The following is a 19,817-nucleotide window of genomic DNA, read 5'->3' as shown; positions in this document are numbered from 1 at the left end:
GCGAGTATAGCGATGACATATAGATATCGTTATTGTGTGGCATTGTGTGTACGTAGCATGCGATAACGCCGTTTGCCTAAGCTGTTTTGAGGGGTAGCTCGGACGTTGGGCGCGCGACTGGCAATAATTCTCGCGCTTTTTCGCGCGCGCATCCCCCCCCCGTGCATTTCCACGTCGCCGAACGCTTTTATCATCCCCCGCATCTACCATGTCGGTCGGGCGACAGGTAAAGGCGCGAAAAACCTGTGGAAATAAGAGGGAAGGCGAGGAGGCGGGCTCGTAAACCGGAAACGAACGCTTCCTCACGGAGACGATTACGGAGTGTGTACGGGGGAGGGGGGGGGGGGAGGGGAAGAGGGCGTGTTCCTCGGCTCGCGCGTTTAAAGCTTTTCGCCAACGGCTTTATATTTTCCCTCATTTCGCTCCAATATTTTCCCTTCGCTCCTGGCTGTTTGTGCTCGTCTCATTTCTTCTGTCGTCGTTTCCCTCTCGTCGATTTTTATTTGACTTCCCCGTTTGACATTAACGCGTCGCGACGCTCCTTTGCGAAAGTAAGCGCGGACGAACACGGCGGAAACAGATGTTCAATATGCGCAATTCGCGATCCAATCTGCTGCACCGGGAACCTTTTTACACGGAACGTAGAATTGTCGGGAAGTGGAGAAACGTTTTCCTTATTTTCGGCAGAGATAGAGCGCTAAAAATCTTTCCCCTCTTTTTTTTTTTTTTTTTTTTTCCCCACGAATCGTTTGCACACTCATGTCTTACATTGTTCTCCCGGCTTAATCAGAGTCTCGGCGGTTTTGTTCTTACGGAATACTTTCAGAATTACGTCCCCCGAAGGAGAAAAAAATCGCACGCGGCGGATGATGATACGGGGGCGGACGAGATAGATACACGCCTATAAAAGTAGTTCGAAAATTTAATAAGCCGTGTCTCGAGGGCATTCCGAGGTGCGTTGGAATTCCTTCGGGTTAATGCCCTGTGAGCGGAACAGAGACTTTCTAAGAAAAAGTAACTTCAATATTGAGGCCCCCGCCATTCCTCGTTGCGCTGTCGGTGCTTACTTAACCGAACTCACGAGAGCTCACGAAGGCACGATAGTATGTCCAAAAATAATCCTCCGCCGGTGTAGACTCAGCTTGTGGTAAACTCGAGTAAGCTACTTTTCCTCCTGCATCCAACAGCCCTATATCCCCTTAGCTTTTCACCTTTTTTTATTATGCGCTTATTCTTTACACAAGATTCGATATTTCTGTCAAAACACCGCGATATTTCATTTTCACGCAAAAAAAAAAAAAGTGTACACTATTCTTGTTTTTGCCTAGTATTTCAATTTGTGATATTTGAACTACTTTAGACATTGGAGGAAATATTAGGAACAAGAGTAAATATTAAATTTTAAAAATTAAAACGTACAGCTACATTTTATACTTACTTGTGCGTCACGTTTAATCTTCATTTGAAATTTCTAAAAATGTAATATTTATATTTCTACTCCCGATATTTCCCCCATTGTTTTAATCCTTAACAAATAGAGGTAACATTTGCGATATTATTTGGCATCCAGGCGATCATTAATTTGGCAGACAATAACGAGAAGTAAAACGTTTATGTAGAAAATTTGGAGCTTGTTTGTCGGTCGAGGACGGTCAAGTCGTCTAATAACATTTCAAAAGTTTTAGCCGAGATCGCTTGGCTTGACGCCGTTTGGCATCGGGACGGTTGATATTGCAAGAATTCCGTGCATTATGCAGCTGGCTCGCGGCGCTGGCTTGTTTTTGACCGGTGGAAAACGAGCGCGTGGCTGATTTCGCCCGGTGACATACAACCGCGAACCTTCCGGCGCGCATTCCGCCATTCCGCCATCCGTTGCACGTTTCGCATATAACGATAATTGCGGCGCGTGTCGCGCATCGGCGATTTCGGCCGCGCAACAAATCGCGGAATTAGCATTTCCTCCGCAGCGGGAGGGACCGTTTCCGATTTTCGGGCCGGCAGCCGGTAGCAGTCGTCGGTAGTCCCGTCGTTACTGACGATAACGATGACGATGACGACGACGGTGGGTTTTGCAGCTTCAGGAGAATTGGAAACGTGCGTCGCGGTGACCGCAACGATCTAACCGCGGAAATTATATACATATATATATATGTGTGTGTGTGTGTGTGTGTGTGGGGGGGGGGGTGTAGATGATATTACCGAATGAGTGCAACATCGCGTGCTCACGCGATGCTCCTTTAAAGTTCTCGACTAAACATCGTGGCATATTGAATCATGACTTTATAAGCGAGAAAAGACATTGAGATTTCTCGCGTGTCGTTTGCAAATAAAGAGATATTTGGATAAAGCAACGTTTGAGATCGCTTTAAGACACTTGTGAAAATGGATGGAAATAAGCGGCAGGAAATTTATTATTAGCTTCTCATTATGACAAAAGGATGAACTAACGGACATGAAAAGCGATAGATTGATAACGAAATTTTTTTTTTTGCACTTTGTTTCGTTATTATGTATTTAATCGTGCAGATGTGACTTATCAACAAATTGTTACAGCAACTAAAGTTATCTTTGAATTCTATGTATAATTGAATGAATTTTATATATAAAATTATTACATATGTGTAAAATATTTTTCACTTCTTTCAACTGTTTCACTTCATGTATTTTTCTGCTTGAATAAACTTCATTTTATGCACTTTTTATGGTTATTTATTGACAGTCAGGAGGAAAAAGGATAGTAGTCCATTTTCACAAATGTTTTAAAGCTATCTCGAGTCTCTTGTTTTATTCAAATATCTCTTTATTCGCAAATGACGTACAATAAATTTCTGACTAAATGTCATTTCTCGTCTATGACGTCACGGTTTCAATATAACTGCAGCGTAACTAGTCAGATGTCTTAATTCAGTAAGTAATTTTGATTACATAAGGAAAAAGAATCTAGAGCTTTTCTCGCGTAACTTTAATTAACGAACAGATATACAGCAGTCAATCATAGCGCGTTACATCTTACAGAGCCGAAACTTTTAAAGATATTTACTCCGATGTAAACAAGCCGCAAATAATAGCGTCCCGATATCGGGAGTTTAGATTACGTAACACTTTAAAGATCAGTAATTTTACGTACCTAATGAAATTCCGTTTAAACGATAATGGCATCGGAGGAGGCAAAAGAATCTCACGCGAAACGTCACGACGATGAGGCGTAATAAAACGCATAATGCTATCCACGATTAGCGTCATTCCTATTCCCGCGGGAGTCGCGGGTCGTGAAATATAAAGCATCCCGCGAATTGAATTTACATAACGCGCGTACACACGGTACGTCCGTCCGTCCGTCCGTCCGTCCCGATCATAAAAATGCAGGAGGCGCCGAAAAGTGGATGTTAATTAATGTCGGGTGTACGGAAATGAAGAGGATGAAGAAACACAGAGGTGGCGGCAATGAGCACAGCGCTCGCGCGTCCCGTCTCCCTTTTGTTTCCCTCCTCCCGGGTCTCGGTTTCACATTTATATTAAAAGTTTTGCACGTTAAATCAACGCCGCGTCGCGTCGCGGGTTTATTCCCGGGTGATAAAACGTGTAATATAGAGACACAGCTTGGTCTATCCGCGCGATGCCACTACATTTACGCATAATACGAGAGCGCAGAGAGACAAATGGGTGGCGGCGGAGCATAATGGTACAAAGGAAGGACGTAATAAACCACCCTGGACGGAGACGGCAACGCGGAGGAGGCAACGCGTCGTTTATAAACGGCATCGGTAGGTGCGCCCGGATATACTCGCTTGTGATGATCGTCCGCTAATTATTTATCGCACCGTTCGATGACACGATTATCGCTGGTTTACTTTAGTTAATTGAAAACCCGATTAAATCCCGATTCTTAGCGAAGTCGCGGCGAGTCGCGATCGTTCAGGCCATTTTTAAATATCATTCTCACTGGTTTTATCCATGGGACAACCATTAAAAATGTATCTTGGTATTGAAAAATCGCTCGTTATATTGCACTTTACGGGATGAACGTCTAAAATTGCTTTTGTTGTTAAAACATGGTATTTTGCTCTATTTCGTACGGTGCGTTGCCTGAGGCCAACACGATGCACTAGTAGGTTAAATGCATTAATAAACTATGTGCTCTCTCTCTCTCTCTCTCTCTCTCTCTCTCTCTCTCTCTCTCCCTCCCTCTTTCTCTCCCTCTCACACTCTCATTTACCAGATCAACGCGGGAACTTGCAATTCTCGCGCGCTTTGTTTGTTCATTTATTTGCTTATTTTTATTTAAAACGCGAGTATGAGCAGCAACGCCGTGCTGCGAATTACGAGCGGCGTGGTTTCGCCCGCGAGAGCCGCTCGGAGAGCACAGGTGCAACCGCGGATATGCAGCTCGCGCCGTAATCTAAAATTCATTTTCCGAATGAATCCGGAATGAAGCCGATGCATCGAGCATTTCCGCCGGGCGGAAGTCTGTTACTCGCGCCGTGAAATTTCGGTGGCTATTCGTAACGTTTACATTTACATACCTAGGCCCCGTGCACGTGTATGCGTGCGTATACGTGTGTATCCGGTGCCGTTCACCTTGCAGGATTTACGCGCCGCTTCAAATCTCGCGGATTACGGCAACGTGCTTTTACGCGCAGCACCCCCCTCCCCCCTCCCCGGTACACAGGTGTGTCAAGAACATTAATATTATTTTTAATTTTTTAAATACACATAAACATATGTACATACAAATGGCGTAATTATAATATAATCATATGTATATCCGCGCGTGCGATGTTTAATTTAATTTTTTTCGTACAACTGATGACAACTGTATGATAAGAAAAGGGAAAAAAAAAAAACACATGTTACGAAATCTCATAAATTACAGCAATGTGATTATTTTAAATTATGCCAGTTGCTTCGGGATATTATTTTTCACATTATATATTATGTGATATATAATATATACATATGTATGCGTATGTATTTTTGTAATAGCTTGTATCTAAAAATACCATTAAGAGACGTAGAATTTTTTTTTTATCTCTTTCTTACAAGATACTTTTATCTTGCTGTGAGTAAATACAAGTCTATATGACACACGATTATTACTTTTACTTTTGTGCAATCGGTAACATCGAGAACTAATCTGTTTCTAAATCTCCCATCGCGCGACCAGCTCTTCCACGTGATTTAATTGAAAAGGGAACGGAAGGAAGGTCGGTCACAAGAAAGATGACACGCATTCAGCGCACATCCCCTTTAATTTAAAGAGTAGCGGGTAGACATAAGAGTGGTAACAGAGTCGACGTGAATAAAAGCGTGCAACAAAACGGCGCAAAAACAGGTGAAATCAATTACTTTTATGGAAGTACGTAGAGGTATGCTTTCATGCCATCTCGCGCGTACGTTCTCTTTAATTTGACGAAGGAAAAGGACAAGGACGTGATACGAGAAAGCCTCGTGTAAAATATTTGATTACTCTACGCTTTTCCCTACGGGCTTACTTACGCATGAGCGCCGTTCCGTTTTTTTTTTTTTTTTTTTTTTTTTAACTTTTTTGATGCAACGTGACCGCGTAATCGAGATAATTAATACTTCCTCGACGAGACGCGGAATCACAGGTAATGAACATTGTTACGCAATCTTATAAAATGTTGAAAGTCACACGACGGGTCTTAATGGGAGAGAGTAAATCGAGTCGCGAACTCGGCTTGTCGGACGAGTTACGAACTTCGTGTCACTGCCGCGAACAAGTTGCAGAAATTAAATAGAATGGAAATTAGAAGCCGTCGCGCGCTGTGGCGATTCGTATCACACGAAAGATAACTTTAGTTCGCGTTTCAGCCTTACAGCGAAGCTGTAAGTTTCGAATCTCGCTCGCAAAACAATCTGGAAGTGTCTACGGACTCGTTACTTTTTTCCCCGAGTAAATCTGACGAAATTATCAAATAATCGTTTGCTCTTTTTCGTGCCCTTTTTCAACAAATGTCAGCAGGAATCCGCTGAACAAACATTTTCCGAGAGCATTCGCGTATCGCCCTCGGGAGGAAGTTACTGTACCTTCCTATTTTCATCGGAATATGCTCGCGCCGATAACGACGTATCCGTTTCTTTATCGGACACCTTCCAACCTTTCGATGATAGGATGCGAAGGAAGAAAACGGAAAAGGATAAAAAAAAAAATGTGGAAAAATATGTATGTTCGAGTTGTACAGACGTCGTAAAGATGCGGGACACGCGAGAGGAACGACACGCGTATCGCGCGGTCGGCGATAAAAATGGAAGAGAGCTCCGCCAAAATAAAATGGAGAACGTCGGCCAGACGCAGCGCTCGATAAGCCCATCCCTGGTGGACGGTTCCGCATTTCGCCGCGGGTCGGACGGACTCGTGGATCGTCGATAGGAACGGACGAAGGGGAAAAAAGGGCCGGCTTGGAAACTGATCTGGAACGTTTTCCCGACCCCGACTATACGTGTGTGCACACACGACTCCCCTCGGAGGACCGAACGTTGAAAGCTCGCCGTTGAAGTGGACGAAGGAACACACGCGATACAGAAACCGCAGTCCATCGGCCATTGTCTCGATCCTTTCCTGTCCGCACTCTTTCCCGTCCATCGCGCTCGTTCTCCAAGTAGAATTAAATTTAAACGCGTTAAATCCTCCCTCCGCGCGGTAACAAATTATTACGAATATAATTACAATCGATTAATTTGTAAATTAATAATAATTGATATAAATTAAAACGTGGATAAGTATAATCGACCATTATAAATTGGACAACACTTCGACCATACCTATAAATTGAAATATGATTATTTATTCTTAATTTTACATTCAATTTGTAAAATTTACTTTATACTTTTGTTTGCAGCGGTACTTTATATTTTATTTGTAATTGTAATTTCGAATTGGTTCCGTTGATTACGCTCCACTTTGTCACGCGATTTAATTTTTTTTATCCTGTAATTCGATTATTTCGGTACCGGACGATAGCGCCTCATTAATTTATATCGGGGACTGACGCATTTCGATTACCTTCATTAGGTCGGACGCGGATCTTTTCTCCGATATTAAAACGACCGAACTTTGTGCCTTATCGGTGACGAGGATGAAAAAAAAAAAAATTTCTGGAATTTGCGGAAATCTCTGGCAGCGGATCCGAGTCAGTTGCGATGGGAAAACGGGGGCGGCGAATAATTCATCGCTTGCTAGTTCGCAGCTCGTGTAAACATCCAGCTTACGTTCAAATGACAGCTACGTATTATGTGCGGAAAGGGCACGTCGTGCAACTGTGCTATGCTATTTTTGCGTAGATATATCCCCATGTTGCGCTGGCGAAAACGATTAAATTATAAAAAAAAAAAAAACCCGAATCTCTTTATTGTTTGTAATTCGTAACATTGATAAAAGTTAAATTTTGACATAATGCCAAAGGGACACGTTAAATAAAATGTGAAAAGGGAAATGTTATGTTCGAGGACAATGTTTGATATTACTACGTGGAAAAAATATTTGCTGGTAAATTTAAAAATTTTACCAGATATAAACACGACAATATTTTTGTCGAGCCTCCAAAATTATTATGTACGATGTTCAAGTTGGTTGTTAGAGGATAAAAAAATGTTTGCATTATTATTATCATGTTTAAGTGTCCTACGTAATAATTTTATTTTCAGATCCGGCCAAAATGTTCAAATTTTCCAGCAAAATTCCACATTCCAATTCCAGCATTCTCTCCACGTAGAAGTAAAATAAACGGTATTTTACAGGGACACCGTGACATGTTTCTACGCTTTGGTACGTTTTGGAAAATAGCTTTGGGTAACTTGACACGCTCGTGAATTCCGATAAGTTCTTCGGCAAGTCATTCGGCGTCTCTTGTGATACCCGTCGCATGCTTGCCTACTTATCAGGAAAATCAGCCCTTCCCAGCCCGAACTACTCGCTAACGAAATACTCCGGGACACACGCCGGTAGCCTATATACACACAATATCGCTCCCCGAGAAGTTTAAGTTTAATTACCGGGGGGATACGCGCCAAGTTCGCCTCTCGTCTCACGAGGGCGGCTCTTGTAAGTGACCGCGCGACGCATTGAAGCGCGATGGCTCGGTGAGTTTCGAAATTTCACGGGGTACATTAGACCAGTTTCCGAGAAGTCAGTGGTTCACGGGCTCAAGTCTCGTTTACCCTTAATTCTAGAACGAAAGTTAGCGCACACTCGAGAGCTCGACAAATAAACTTGAACGATTGGAGGGATAGGGAAGCAACAAAAAGTGGAATTCTACTTATTTTCGAAAGAATCGTGTACCGTGGAAGTTTTGTCTTTGTATTAATTAGTGTCCGGAAACATTTTAGAACTTTATTACGGGAGTATCGTCTTTGAAGAAATCAAACGCATTAAAATAAAATGGATCTCTCTCTCACTTTTTGATATTTCGCTAGATTAGATTAAGGAAGACAGATTATCGTTTTAGACAGATTATCGATAATAATAATACCGCGTAAAACTTTCTTCGCTTTAATGTGTTCCAAATACTTCCGGGCGATACCAAATAATTCCGGGCGATCCAACGGAATGTTTTTTACTCATTTGTCCGACTGACTAGATTCAATGAGATATAAAATCGATGAACTTAGAATTTCTCGTCGGAATTCCGGACTATGAGAATCTTGACGGGATCAGAATAATAAGAGTCCCCCGGTATTAAATTAATTCGAGTTCGGGACAAAATGATGGATATAACGATGAAAGAAATTTAAATAGACCAGTAACTTCGTTCGGCGCGTTGCTCGTAAACAATTTATTTCGCGGTTGGTCTCTCTGTCGTTGTAATATTCATCCGTCACTCAAATCACTCTCCGCGACCTCGAAATGTTTTTTGGACGTTTTACATTTCCGAGTAATTTTTTCTGTAGATCGAATTCGTGTAGCGGCAGAGCCTATATTCCACTTGCCGGGTTAATAATCTGTAGGATCAGTCGAGTATTGACTGAAGACGACGCTCGATCGCCTCTGTTAATGGCGATCGGAAAGTTTCGTACACTATAAACGCGGATCAATACTAACGAGAAGCAATCTCCATCGAAATAATTCGAGGGGGAGAGAAAACGCCGTTGGGGCGTGAGAAGAAAAAAAATATAAAAAAGGAGGAAAAGACTCGATGCGGAGAGGCGCGTGCGTGCGTGCGAGCGAGCGACCCTTCGGAAAAAGAAGGGCGAGAGCGGGGGGGGGGGTGGAAGTCGCAAGGTCGCGCCCCGGGTGTATAACGAGTTCGAACGAGGGGGATCGGATGGCGTCGCGGACCAGATAGACAAAGGCAGACGGAGAAAAATAAAAGGGACAGTACGAACGAGACGGCGTGATCATCCGTCCGGAATTAAATTGGCCGCGGGCGAGATGCTCGTGAGGCCGTGAAATTACCATTTTGAAGCGCTGCAACGCGCTTTGAAAGCCGCCGCCACCACCACCATCGCCACCATCACCACCGTCGCCGCCGCCGTCACCACCTCTTTTTGCCCGCGCGACGTGCCGGTCGCACCACCGGTCTTCTTATTAGCGGCATTCAAGCCCACGTCCGTCCCTCTGAGAGCCGGATAACAGAAGTCACGATATCGGCGGGATAACGCCAGCCGATAAGGCGAACTTCGGAGTTTTCGGGAGAAAATCCATGTCGTTGAGAAAATGCGTCCGGGCCGACACGCGATCTCCTGTTTCCTGATTGCGCGCGGGGATGTTTGCTGATTAATATTGAAACACATTGCCGATGAATAACGCGCGATAACGACGGCCAAGAATCGGATAAAGGGGATGCGTGCAGCTGACAAATTCCATTCGCGCTTCGGAGATCTCGAGTCGGAGATCTCGAGTCAATTGCTAATTAGCGCAAAATTCTCGTTGGTGGGGCGGTAGTAATACAGGAGGTAATTTTTGTGAATTCTCCCGGTCTTGCTGGAAATTTGGACGGACTCGCGTAAGACCTCGCCGAAAGACCGACATTAATTAAGCGCTTTCCTGAAAGAAAAAACTTTCTCGTGGAACAAGTTACCGCGAGGCCGGGCTTAAGTTCTGAAAGGAGTTACGGTGGCCCGCGAAAAAAAATCGTTTCCGGGGATAAGAGGAGAGAGAAAAAAGGGATGCGCGACGTGGCTTATATTAATGTTGTCGTCCGCGCGCGTGTCTCTTTGCGAACAAAATAACGTGCGCGGACGTTTTTCAAGAAACCCTTCGATAATTCTATAAATTTTGTTCTTGCTTGCCTCTAGCGACTGGAAAAGTTCAATCTGATTGGATAACTTGGGCGATTTGTAGACTGCTATAATCTTTTATGATAGGTATAAGCCGCGCGGTGCTATAATAAAGACACCATCTAGCGTGTCTTGTGTGGTTTATCCGAAGCGTACCGTAAAATGGAATTAGATTAGCGAGGCTAACTTTGGTGGTAAGCGAAGATTGCAGTATCCAAGAAAGTACTTTATTCGATTTTCGATAATCAAAGGATTCTCATTACCCAGTCGATTAATCTCCGGCGAGATGCCGCGTTGTCTCAGAACGCGCTCAGAGAAGGCTCCGTTTCCCAATGTTATTTTATTAATCCTTGCGAAGGTAATGACATTTAACATTCTGCGTCCTCCTCCCTCGATTTTTAAATTTTTAGTAGGATAGGGAAAGCCCTTAGAGAGATGAAGCCGATGTTCTCTAAGTACACTTTAATCCGCTGCCGCAAAGAGTGCTACCCCAAGGATCCGACAAAAAGTGCAAAGTAATACCAAAAGAATAGGGGAGGAGGTGGAGAGAAAAAAGGGTGAGCAACGAGTGTTGGTGGAACGTAAAAGGGATCACGGTGCAAGCAATTCGTTCACGTCAAAACGGTGATATCTTTATGTTATCGAGTACATAACGACCGCGTGCCTTTTATCACGTGTACATATGACCACGTGGTCACGTTGAATTTGCCTCAAAGGTGGTTTCGAGCTCGATTACCACCGCGGCGCGGCAGCGACGAGAGGGGGATTGGGGGAGGGTGCTGGAACCAATTTACGGTACGCGTAATTAGGGCCGTTGCAGCAGAAACGGGAAGAATGGACGGGAAAAAACTCGCCGGCGGAAAAATAGCGCGGATCCTCGTCATTTCGCCACCGCATTCCTCTCGCAGAAAGAATTATTATGCATCGAGGAAGTTGTATATATTTTCTTGCTCGTTTTAACATGATATTATTCTAGATATTTACGGAACTTTATTGGATGATTAATTAATTAGAATCGATGGCGGTGGTTAAAATTGATTAATTTATTAGTCGTATTATTAATAATTATATGTTATTAACAAACATCTTAATTATTAATAATTTCCGTTATAAGTTTTTTAAGTTTTTTATGAAAATTTTAGAAATTATTTATCGCAATTTGCATAGGAAATTTATGTTTTAAATGAATAATTTATTCGTGCGGTTTCACGGGGAAATATCTGAGAAAATGTAACAGAAAAAGACGAAAATGGAACATCGAGAGAAAAGACATTCGATAAAATTGTCGTTAACGTCGGACCATGCGATATCGACATCGGCATCAAACTTCCTTTGTTGTGCCTTCTTTTCAATTTTATAACAATATTTTAAAACAGTCGACGTAAACTTGAGAGATTCAGATGAAGTGCGATTAAATCTCCGAGATAATTTATTGCTCTTCCGATAAAGGGATGCTACCGGCGCCCGGGATTCAACACCCCCCCCCCCCCTTGCGTAATGTTTGACGAATGCCTCCAGAGTGGTCGCGATCCCTCGATCCTTTTGAGCGCGTAATCTCTTCGCGCTCTACACGAGCATCGAATATCGTAACGCCGAGTTATTCGCATATTGACACGCCTCGCTCTCTCGCAATCCACTCGCCACGAGAACGGCTCTCGAGCGCGGCTACAAAGTGGGACGAGAGAGGGAGGCGGAAAAGCTACGCGAGGGTGGCACGGGACGAGAGAGAGAGAGAGAGAGAGAGAGAGAGAGAGAGAGAGAGAGAGAGAGAGAGAGAGAGAGAGAGAGAGAGAGAGAGAGAGAGAGAGAGAGAGAGAGAGAGAGATCGGCTGCGGTGGCTTAAGGGGATAGAAGAGGGACGCGGATTATGGAGGGATGGGAGAAAAGTTTACGTGCCATCGCCGGCGTGACGGAATAAATCGTCCGATCCGACAGGTGTAAGTTGTACGATCAGCGCAAACTCCGGTCCCCCGCTAGCCGCAACTTTTCGCAACACAAACACGCGCGAACACACAGATTTGCCACCGTTCGTGGTGACACGTCATCATCCTCGTCCGCGACTTTCGACGGCGAAGCTACGAGTTTCCGCTTTTCGTGGGAAAATTTCGGCGCCTGCCAAAGTACCAGGCGGCTCCAGACTTTCGCGTCAGTCTTTTATCGGGAACAATGGAATCCCGCGGGGATGGGATCAAGTCTATGTGTGTCTGCGAAACCGCAACTCTGTCCTGGTACTCAAAGTTGACGTGAAACTTCAACGAGATGAGCACACGCGGCTATACCGAGGTGTAAATTGTTATTTGAATGATGTATGAATAATGGCTTGAATAATCTCCTCGTAATTTTTAATGAGGCGGAAATGAAAATGACGATGCGGAAGATGAATTGGAATTAAGCGCGATCGAACGTAGGAAAAGTTCCCTTAAAATAGGATGTTGAATTCATTTTCTTCATATACTAATCAAACGTCAATTTAAACAACAAAATTTTTATGAAATTAATATTCCATATATATAAAAATATTCAAAATTTCGATGTTTAATTTATAGAATAAATTCTCTTAAAAGTTTTCTAACAAGTTTTTGTTTCTTGGCTGGAAATGTTTTAAATTGCATTTGCAGATAAAATCCTTCTCGTATCTTCTTCACAATTCTAAATAGCAATGAATTTCAAAAATTCTATTAAAAATTCAAATTGTCTCTTATTAAAAAATAAAGAGCGAAAGGCATCCCAATATATCTATTTTTACATTTAATCGTCAAAATTCTGTTCAAAATATATCAAGAATTTATCGACGAGACGCCAGGGATAATTAAATCGAAATTAAAGAAATAAAAGCGTCTTCGACTTCGCAAAATATTTTAATATATTTAATATATATTATATATATATATATATATATATATATATATATATATATATTAATATTTAATTATAATCACGAAATTTATATATGATGCAACTTCATAAATAAAATTTGCAATCATGGATTTATTTGTGATCACCATATCATGTAAACATATTTATGAATAATACGTTTGTAAATCTCTGTTTGATTAACAGTATCGCTCGGAGATGAGGAAGGCGAGTCTGTTAACCGTCGTAACGATTTTGCTGTGGGCGACGACACACGATGCCGCGGCTGAACTTTACACCGCCCTGGCGGATATGGAGGAGCTGCTCGAAACAGAAGCTGTGTTGATCGACACGCTGAACGGATACATCACGGCGCAGGAGCAACGATTGGCGACTCTGAGAAGGTAAAGAGTAACCGAATAAGAATTAGTTATCCTTATCCTTGAGTGGCGATGAGATTTTTTTTTTCTTTTTTTTTTTTTTTCTTTTTTTTTTTTTTTACGAGCGCGTAGCTCCCCTTGATTTCCGTTAATGAAGACAGCAACTACTGCTCGTCGAAAAATTTTGCGGCTAGCTGGGGTGTTTCGTCGATCCCGGAATTTCCTTAACGTCACAAAGAAAGCGCACCCGTATTTTTAGCTCCGAGAGGTTTCCAATATATTTCTGTGTCTTGCGTAACCCGCGCCAGAAGTCGTTTCCTCGTTTTTACCACGGATATGGGAGATTGCCGCTCTTTGTGCTACCGTTATTGGTACGGATACCCCGCCGTGCATGCTGCAGTCCCTTTTTTTTTTTTCCTATTTATTTTCCCTTTTTAACATTACGCCAGGCGTGTATATTCGTTCGGTGTATATTCGGTGTACCGATATTTGATCAGCCACATGTAACGAATCATTCTACAGAAATAATTTTTGCTCGCGCCGTCGAGCTCCGTTACATTCCTCTCTCTCTCACTCTCTCTTTTTTTTTCCCATCGATACATAAATGCAAATAATCGAATTTGAAACTTTTTTCGACTACCCTGGATATCGTCATTTGACTTTATTATATTATGACATATCATGCGAAAATTGTTACCGATCGGTGCAGCACTGCGTTAATTAAATCGAATGGAAAAAAAAAATGATACGCGATAAAAAAGTTGTATTGCGACGCCGTCGAACATGAAGGGTGGTTCATCGAGGCACTTATCGGCACGGTGATTTTCCCATTCCATTTCCCTCAAAAGGGGCCGTTAAAACGAGAAGTGATTAAGGAAGGTGGGCTATTTCGTGGGAGTCTCTTTCGCGAATGGCCCCCGCCCCGACCGATTGTCTTTTTCTTTTTTTCTTTATCTCCCCGCGGGGTACGATTTGGCATACTGCCTGATTCGATACCGATGCCTTCGACCACCTTCCGCGGATGGGGAAGGAAATGGGGCGAAAAGAAATAAGAAAAGGATGAATGCATTAAGATCGGATCCCGATGCGACTGAAATCGGTAACACTTGTGCTGAAGAGATAATCATAAAATTGAATCCCAAAGTGACCAAGTCCATTTATCCGGAATCGTAATATCGTGCCGGTAGAGAAGCAAGGAAGCGAAAAAAATTATCTCTCTACCGGTGGTTGTAATCGGGCAAACAAGCCTCGTAATTTATAAAGTAAAAAGTACGATCGTTAAAGAGAACCGAAAAAGCAAATGTCAGGAATCCACATTAATTCACGTAATCTTTGAAATTTATTTGAGTTTATTAATTTAATTAATTTATTTCAAACTGAATTCATTAAATTTATTTAATTAATTTATTTCACAAACTCAGTTTATTTTATTCGTAATTTAAACTTTCGGGAGAGGGAAGGCGCAACTTTACGTTCCTTTCTGCTTTTTGATTTATATGGAACAATGCGCGGTGCAGCGTCATAATCTAAGGGACAGTTTAGGGTAGGCATTTCTCTGTCGGGAAACGGCCGGCGGATCGGAGTAATACGCGCGGGACAACGGGAAAGTTTTCATATGCGACATTTATGTAGGACGAGATCCCGTGCGGAATTTAACACACCGTCGACGAACTGCGCGCGACTCGCTCTCGAGAAAATCCTGTCACGGACACGCGGACACGATGAGGAGCATGTGCCCGTCGTGTCGTTGTCGCATCGTGTCGCATATGGGGTTTTACTCTCACCCCGCTTCCGATTCGATTTTCCATAGCTATTCAAAAACCCGCCGATCAGATCGCAATCAGATCGCATGGCGATTCCACGCAGCTAAAATTCTATGTGGGCCGCGGACCGCAGCTCGCTTCTGTGCAAATTTTGCCCGTTAATTCCAGAATCGATCGAAAACCCGCGGACAGGGATCGCTTTTCAACGCGTTAGTAAATTGACGGGCGGTATTGTCGTCATTAAAAAAAAAAAAAAAAAAAAAAAAAGAGAGAAAAAAAATCCCCGACAATTTGAGATCATTTTGCGTGCGAAAGTAATCCTTTGCGGACCAACAGAGACCTCAACCGATTATGCAATTCGAAGCTGATCATACGTAATTTTTTACTGCACTTCGTTTCATTCGTAATATTATATATGTATGTGTATGTGGGACAAGACCAGATAGATCCGAATATTTCGCTCGTTCGTCCTCGATGACGCGCTACGTAACGACAACGAGTTTCCCTCTCGAGTTTCGTCTCAAATCAGGCCACATTATCTGGCGAATAATTATTCATGGCGAAATGGAGTTTGCGACCTAGCGGGATTTCTCCGAGCCGGCGATAAATCAACCATCGTAGCCGTCCATCATAGTCGAACTATCAAATACGTAGCGCGGGGAAAATCATTCGCGAAGAATATATCGGCCGATTTGAACGGGCTTCCCTTCTGCCTGCCTGCCGGCGCACCTGGCTCTTCCTCTCTTTTTCTCTCCACCGTTTCGCTTCTCGCTTTGCATGGATGTTCAAAGTTCGGCAATCGCAATCTAGTCACGGGATAGCCATTTCATATGAGTGGAATTCGAAGGCACGCAGACACACACACACACACACACACACACACACACACACACACACACACACACACACACACACACACACGTGCGCGCGTACTGAAAGCGAACGTGTATGCAAAACCGATGGAGATAACGTACATGCGCGAATTTGCGCTTCCGCACTGCTTATCGTGCGCTCCAAGACTGCACATCTGAGACCAGTTGGAGTGCAGATATAATTTTACGGAAGAGAAAGAGAGAGAGAGGCCCGCGTTTTCCTGCAAAAATTCGCTGCTTCATCGAACTTGCAGCTTGATGGAGATTGAGAGTGGGTTGCCGCCGCGCGCGAGAATTATATAAACTGTTATTATTATTGTTACAAACTATTAAATCGAATATTATTAGAGTAAACGCATCGCGCTCGAGTTTCGGTTCAGCCGGTGTCGAATTAATGCCCGACTCGAAATTTTATTCATTCGGCAATCCGAATTCGAAGTGGCGTATGTGGATGCCCACATACGTACGTGTGTGATATAAGTCGTCGTTCGGCACTCGCCCATTCGTTTCTGTGCAATCGTCGCGAAATGGGCGCCCTATCTCTCGAGGTAATTGCACGAGTTTCCGTAAGTCGTTCGTGGATATTAAAAGCTTCTTATCTCGCTCACGAGACGGTCGCGCTTGCGCCCCCCCCCCCCCGAGTGAGGGTAGTAGCATTTTCGGACCGTAGCGTTTATCCGACCTCGCGATCACGCGCATGCAAATTGGTGCGTGGGCTGACGAGAAACGCACGTCCGAGACATCGAGATTTCGCTGGTTTAACTACTCCCTTAAGTGGACTTAGGGTATTATCACTGACGGGCAGTTAATAAGAATAGCACTGCGTTTACCGAGGATTTACTGGAAGGAGACAGTTGATGGTAGATTGTGTCAGTCAGTAATGTTGGATCGTCGGAAACAGTATGGGTATAAACAGTCACTTTAAAAATAAAAAGTGTAAACGGTAAGTGTAAAACTGAATTCGAATATTAAAATTGAATACGAGTTAAAATTTATAATAATTATTGTTTCATAGATATATGAGAATCTTTTTCAAAAATAGCAATTCATATAGAAAGCTTTGAAAGTCTTCTTGTTAATTGTTACACATGGAAAAATATTTTTAGTATCTTCGAGCTAGTCGGAATTAAAATATATTAGCTAAGATAAAATTAGATAAAATTAAATAAAATTAGATAAAATTAGATAAAATTAAATACTAAAATTTAATACTTTTATTGTTTTTAAGTACAAGCGCGTCTTATTTGTGTCCTCACATTAACATTTCGCTTCGCTTGGCTTCCTCAAATCAACTATCGTCTTTTCTTCTAAATTATTTTATTAAACGAAAATATTTGTCTGAATATTGTTGTCACATTTATTTCCTATCTACTCCGATCGGTTAAACATTTGAATAATTAATTTTGAATAAAGAAACTGTAATATTCGTTAGGCTTTAGAAATTCATAAAAAAATTGGAAAAGAAAATCTATCGAAATCTTCCGAAATTAACAGTAAGATATGACTTTTAAAAATTTATACTGGTCTGATATGATGCATGCGTATTGTCCGTGTGTTTTCCCGAAAATACAAGAGCGAATATCTAAACATCCGAAAAATGCATGACTTTAAGAACCGTGACAATGTGATCGCTCACAGTTTTGTTGAAGTATCTAAAAATTGGACCAGATACATCTGAAAATATTTTTATCGAGTTACCAAAATATGTTTGCAGGGCATTGCTCGCAAAATATTAAAAATGTTTATAATATTATCATTATTGAGCATTCTACATAATTGTTATACGTCCATAAAGTTATTTTCAGATTTATATCTGATTTTTCGACACTTTAGCAAAATCGTTCTTTCCCTGCAATTTTTAAAGGAACATTTATTTCTACTATTTGACCGCGATCAGTCAGTTATAATACAGAAGAGCAAAATATAAATATTTGCGTCGAAAATAAGTGAAATGCTCATTGGATCCTCAAATTTCTATTATTTTTTTTAGACAGCGAAACTAATTCGATTAAAGAAAGTAATCGGAAATATCGCGCGAATAATAAGATCGAGATGCATTTCTCGCACTCTCGCGATAACTTTACGGTATCATTTACATGTCAGGAGGGATAAACAGGACACGAGCGAATACGGGTATACAGTCGGTCTGATGTGGTGGTCTAACAAAAGGAAAAGCCTTCGATGGTTACGTAAGGTAAGCGGAATTTTCAAACTAGCGGAATTCGTGGGACAAACGAGCCGGGTCGAGACGCGCCAACTACCGGAAGCGCCATTACTGGTATTAATAATCGCGATTACGGTGGTGCCAGTGGCCGTTCGAGCGCTCCCTCGGGAGGGAGGGAGAGAGGGAGGGAGAGAGGGAGGGAGGGAGGGAGGGAGGAAGAGAGAGAAAGCGCCGTTGTAATTGGCTCCGATAAGATAACAAAGTTCTATCACAAGCGCGTCCGCGCCCTGTAACTATTTGCTTCTAATTAAACGTCTCGCCCAAGGATCGATTTGTTTTTATCGTCGATTCGAGAGCGTCGCGTAGGCGAACTCCAGAAACGGGTCTTCCTCGAGCATCCTCATTTACGTCGATACTCTCGTACTTACTTTTTATTAATTGCCATTTAGTACCGCGCGACTCTCCCTTTTTCTCTTCTCGTATCTTTTTTTTTTTTTTTTTTTTTTCCTTTCTTTTTTGTTATCATCCCAAAGGCCGCGATGATGCGGCTCTTGATTCACAGACGTTTGAAGCAGAGAGGCGCATGTCGTTTTTGCCTGGTAGTTTTTGTATGCTAAAAGGCTCGAAAATGCGCCGTCAACTTTTACGTTAATCAATTTCGCAAACATCAACGCGATTTCAAAAGAGATCCTCCTCCTTTAAAATTTTGGTGCTTCATAAAATGTGCATAAAAGCAGAGATCGATCGAAGAAATTATTCATGTCGGATCTATCTCTCGTAGATAATCGGTCCAATTGAAATAAAGAAACGACCCATGCATTTGCACGTAAACTCGCGTACTCGTACGCATAGTCTATCTATATATTTAATTTCCCGGTAATTAGGGAAAACACGATTGGAATTATCGACGGAATTCCGGTAATATTTCTCCTTTTCGCAGCGCACGGGAAATCGATCGCGCGGTATGCGCCGCGTGAAATTCGTCCTCCGAGAATAGCTGCATTTTCCGCGATAAGGTTGAATATTCAACAAGCTTAAGATTTTTCTAATAAAACTTCGCTTACTTTCGACAAAATCTCGATCGTGAACTTTCCGGTAGTAAAAAAAAAAAAGGCTCGAATCTTAAGAAACGTGTACTATCTATCAACCCTCAATTAACGATGATTTAGATGACAACTTTGGCTCTTCTTTGTGTCCAACATTTCAATCAAATCCTTCCTCACGTTGCAATCGATCAATATAATTAAAATAAATTACTATAATGTTAACGCGCATGGTTTTGCATCGAGAGTATAACCTGGTACCTCGCAGTACTCTTGGACGGGAGCTCGTTCAATTAGCGTCAATATATGGATATTCTGTAGGATGATATTGCTAACAGCGGCAGATCGGATCGCGCGGGAGGACAAGTCGCGGCATAGAATTACGTATCGAATATTCGAAGATGCACGTAGCATACGTGTCTGCGTGTACATGCGGTCTACGTGCTTTGCCTTTAGGCATGAGACAATACCCGGGACGTGTATCGGTGATGTACCTATCGCCGTCG

General features: G+C 42.5%; 1 protein-coding gene across 3 annotated transcripts in view; it reads left to right on the top strand.

The window, feature by feature from the left end:
• PH4alphaEFB (prolyl 4-hydroxylase subunit alpha-1) overlaps positions 1 to 19,817 on the top strand; it is a 169,614-nt gene that overhangs the window by 132,239 nt on the left and 17,558 nt on the right. For all 3 annotated transcript variants that reach the window (XM_089075090.1, XM_089075088.1, XM_089075087.1), the window contains exon 3: positions 13,297 to 13,493. In XM_089075090.1, the coding sequence (XP_088931216.1) occupies positions 13,309 to 13,493 (185 nt within the window). In that variant the 5' untranslated portion in view covers positions 13,297 to 13,308. The remainder of the gene's footprint in view (positions 1 to 13,296; positions 13,494 to 19,817) is intronic.

Source organism: Pogonomyrmex barbatus, unplaced genomic scaffold, assembly GCF_055798465.1.
Source record: "Pogonomyrmex barbatus isolate J1 unplaced genomic scaffold, ASM5579846v1 scaffold18, whole genome shotgun sequence".
NCBI lineage: Eukaryota > Metazoa > Arthropoda > Insecta > Hymenoptera > Formicidae > Pogonomyrmex > Pogonomyrmex barbatus.
This window is presented reverse-complemented; position numbering and strand designations above follow the sequence as displayed.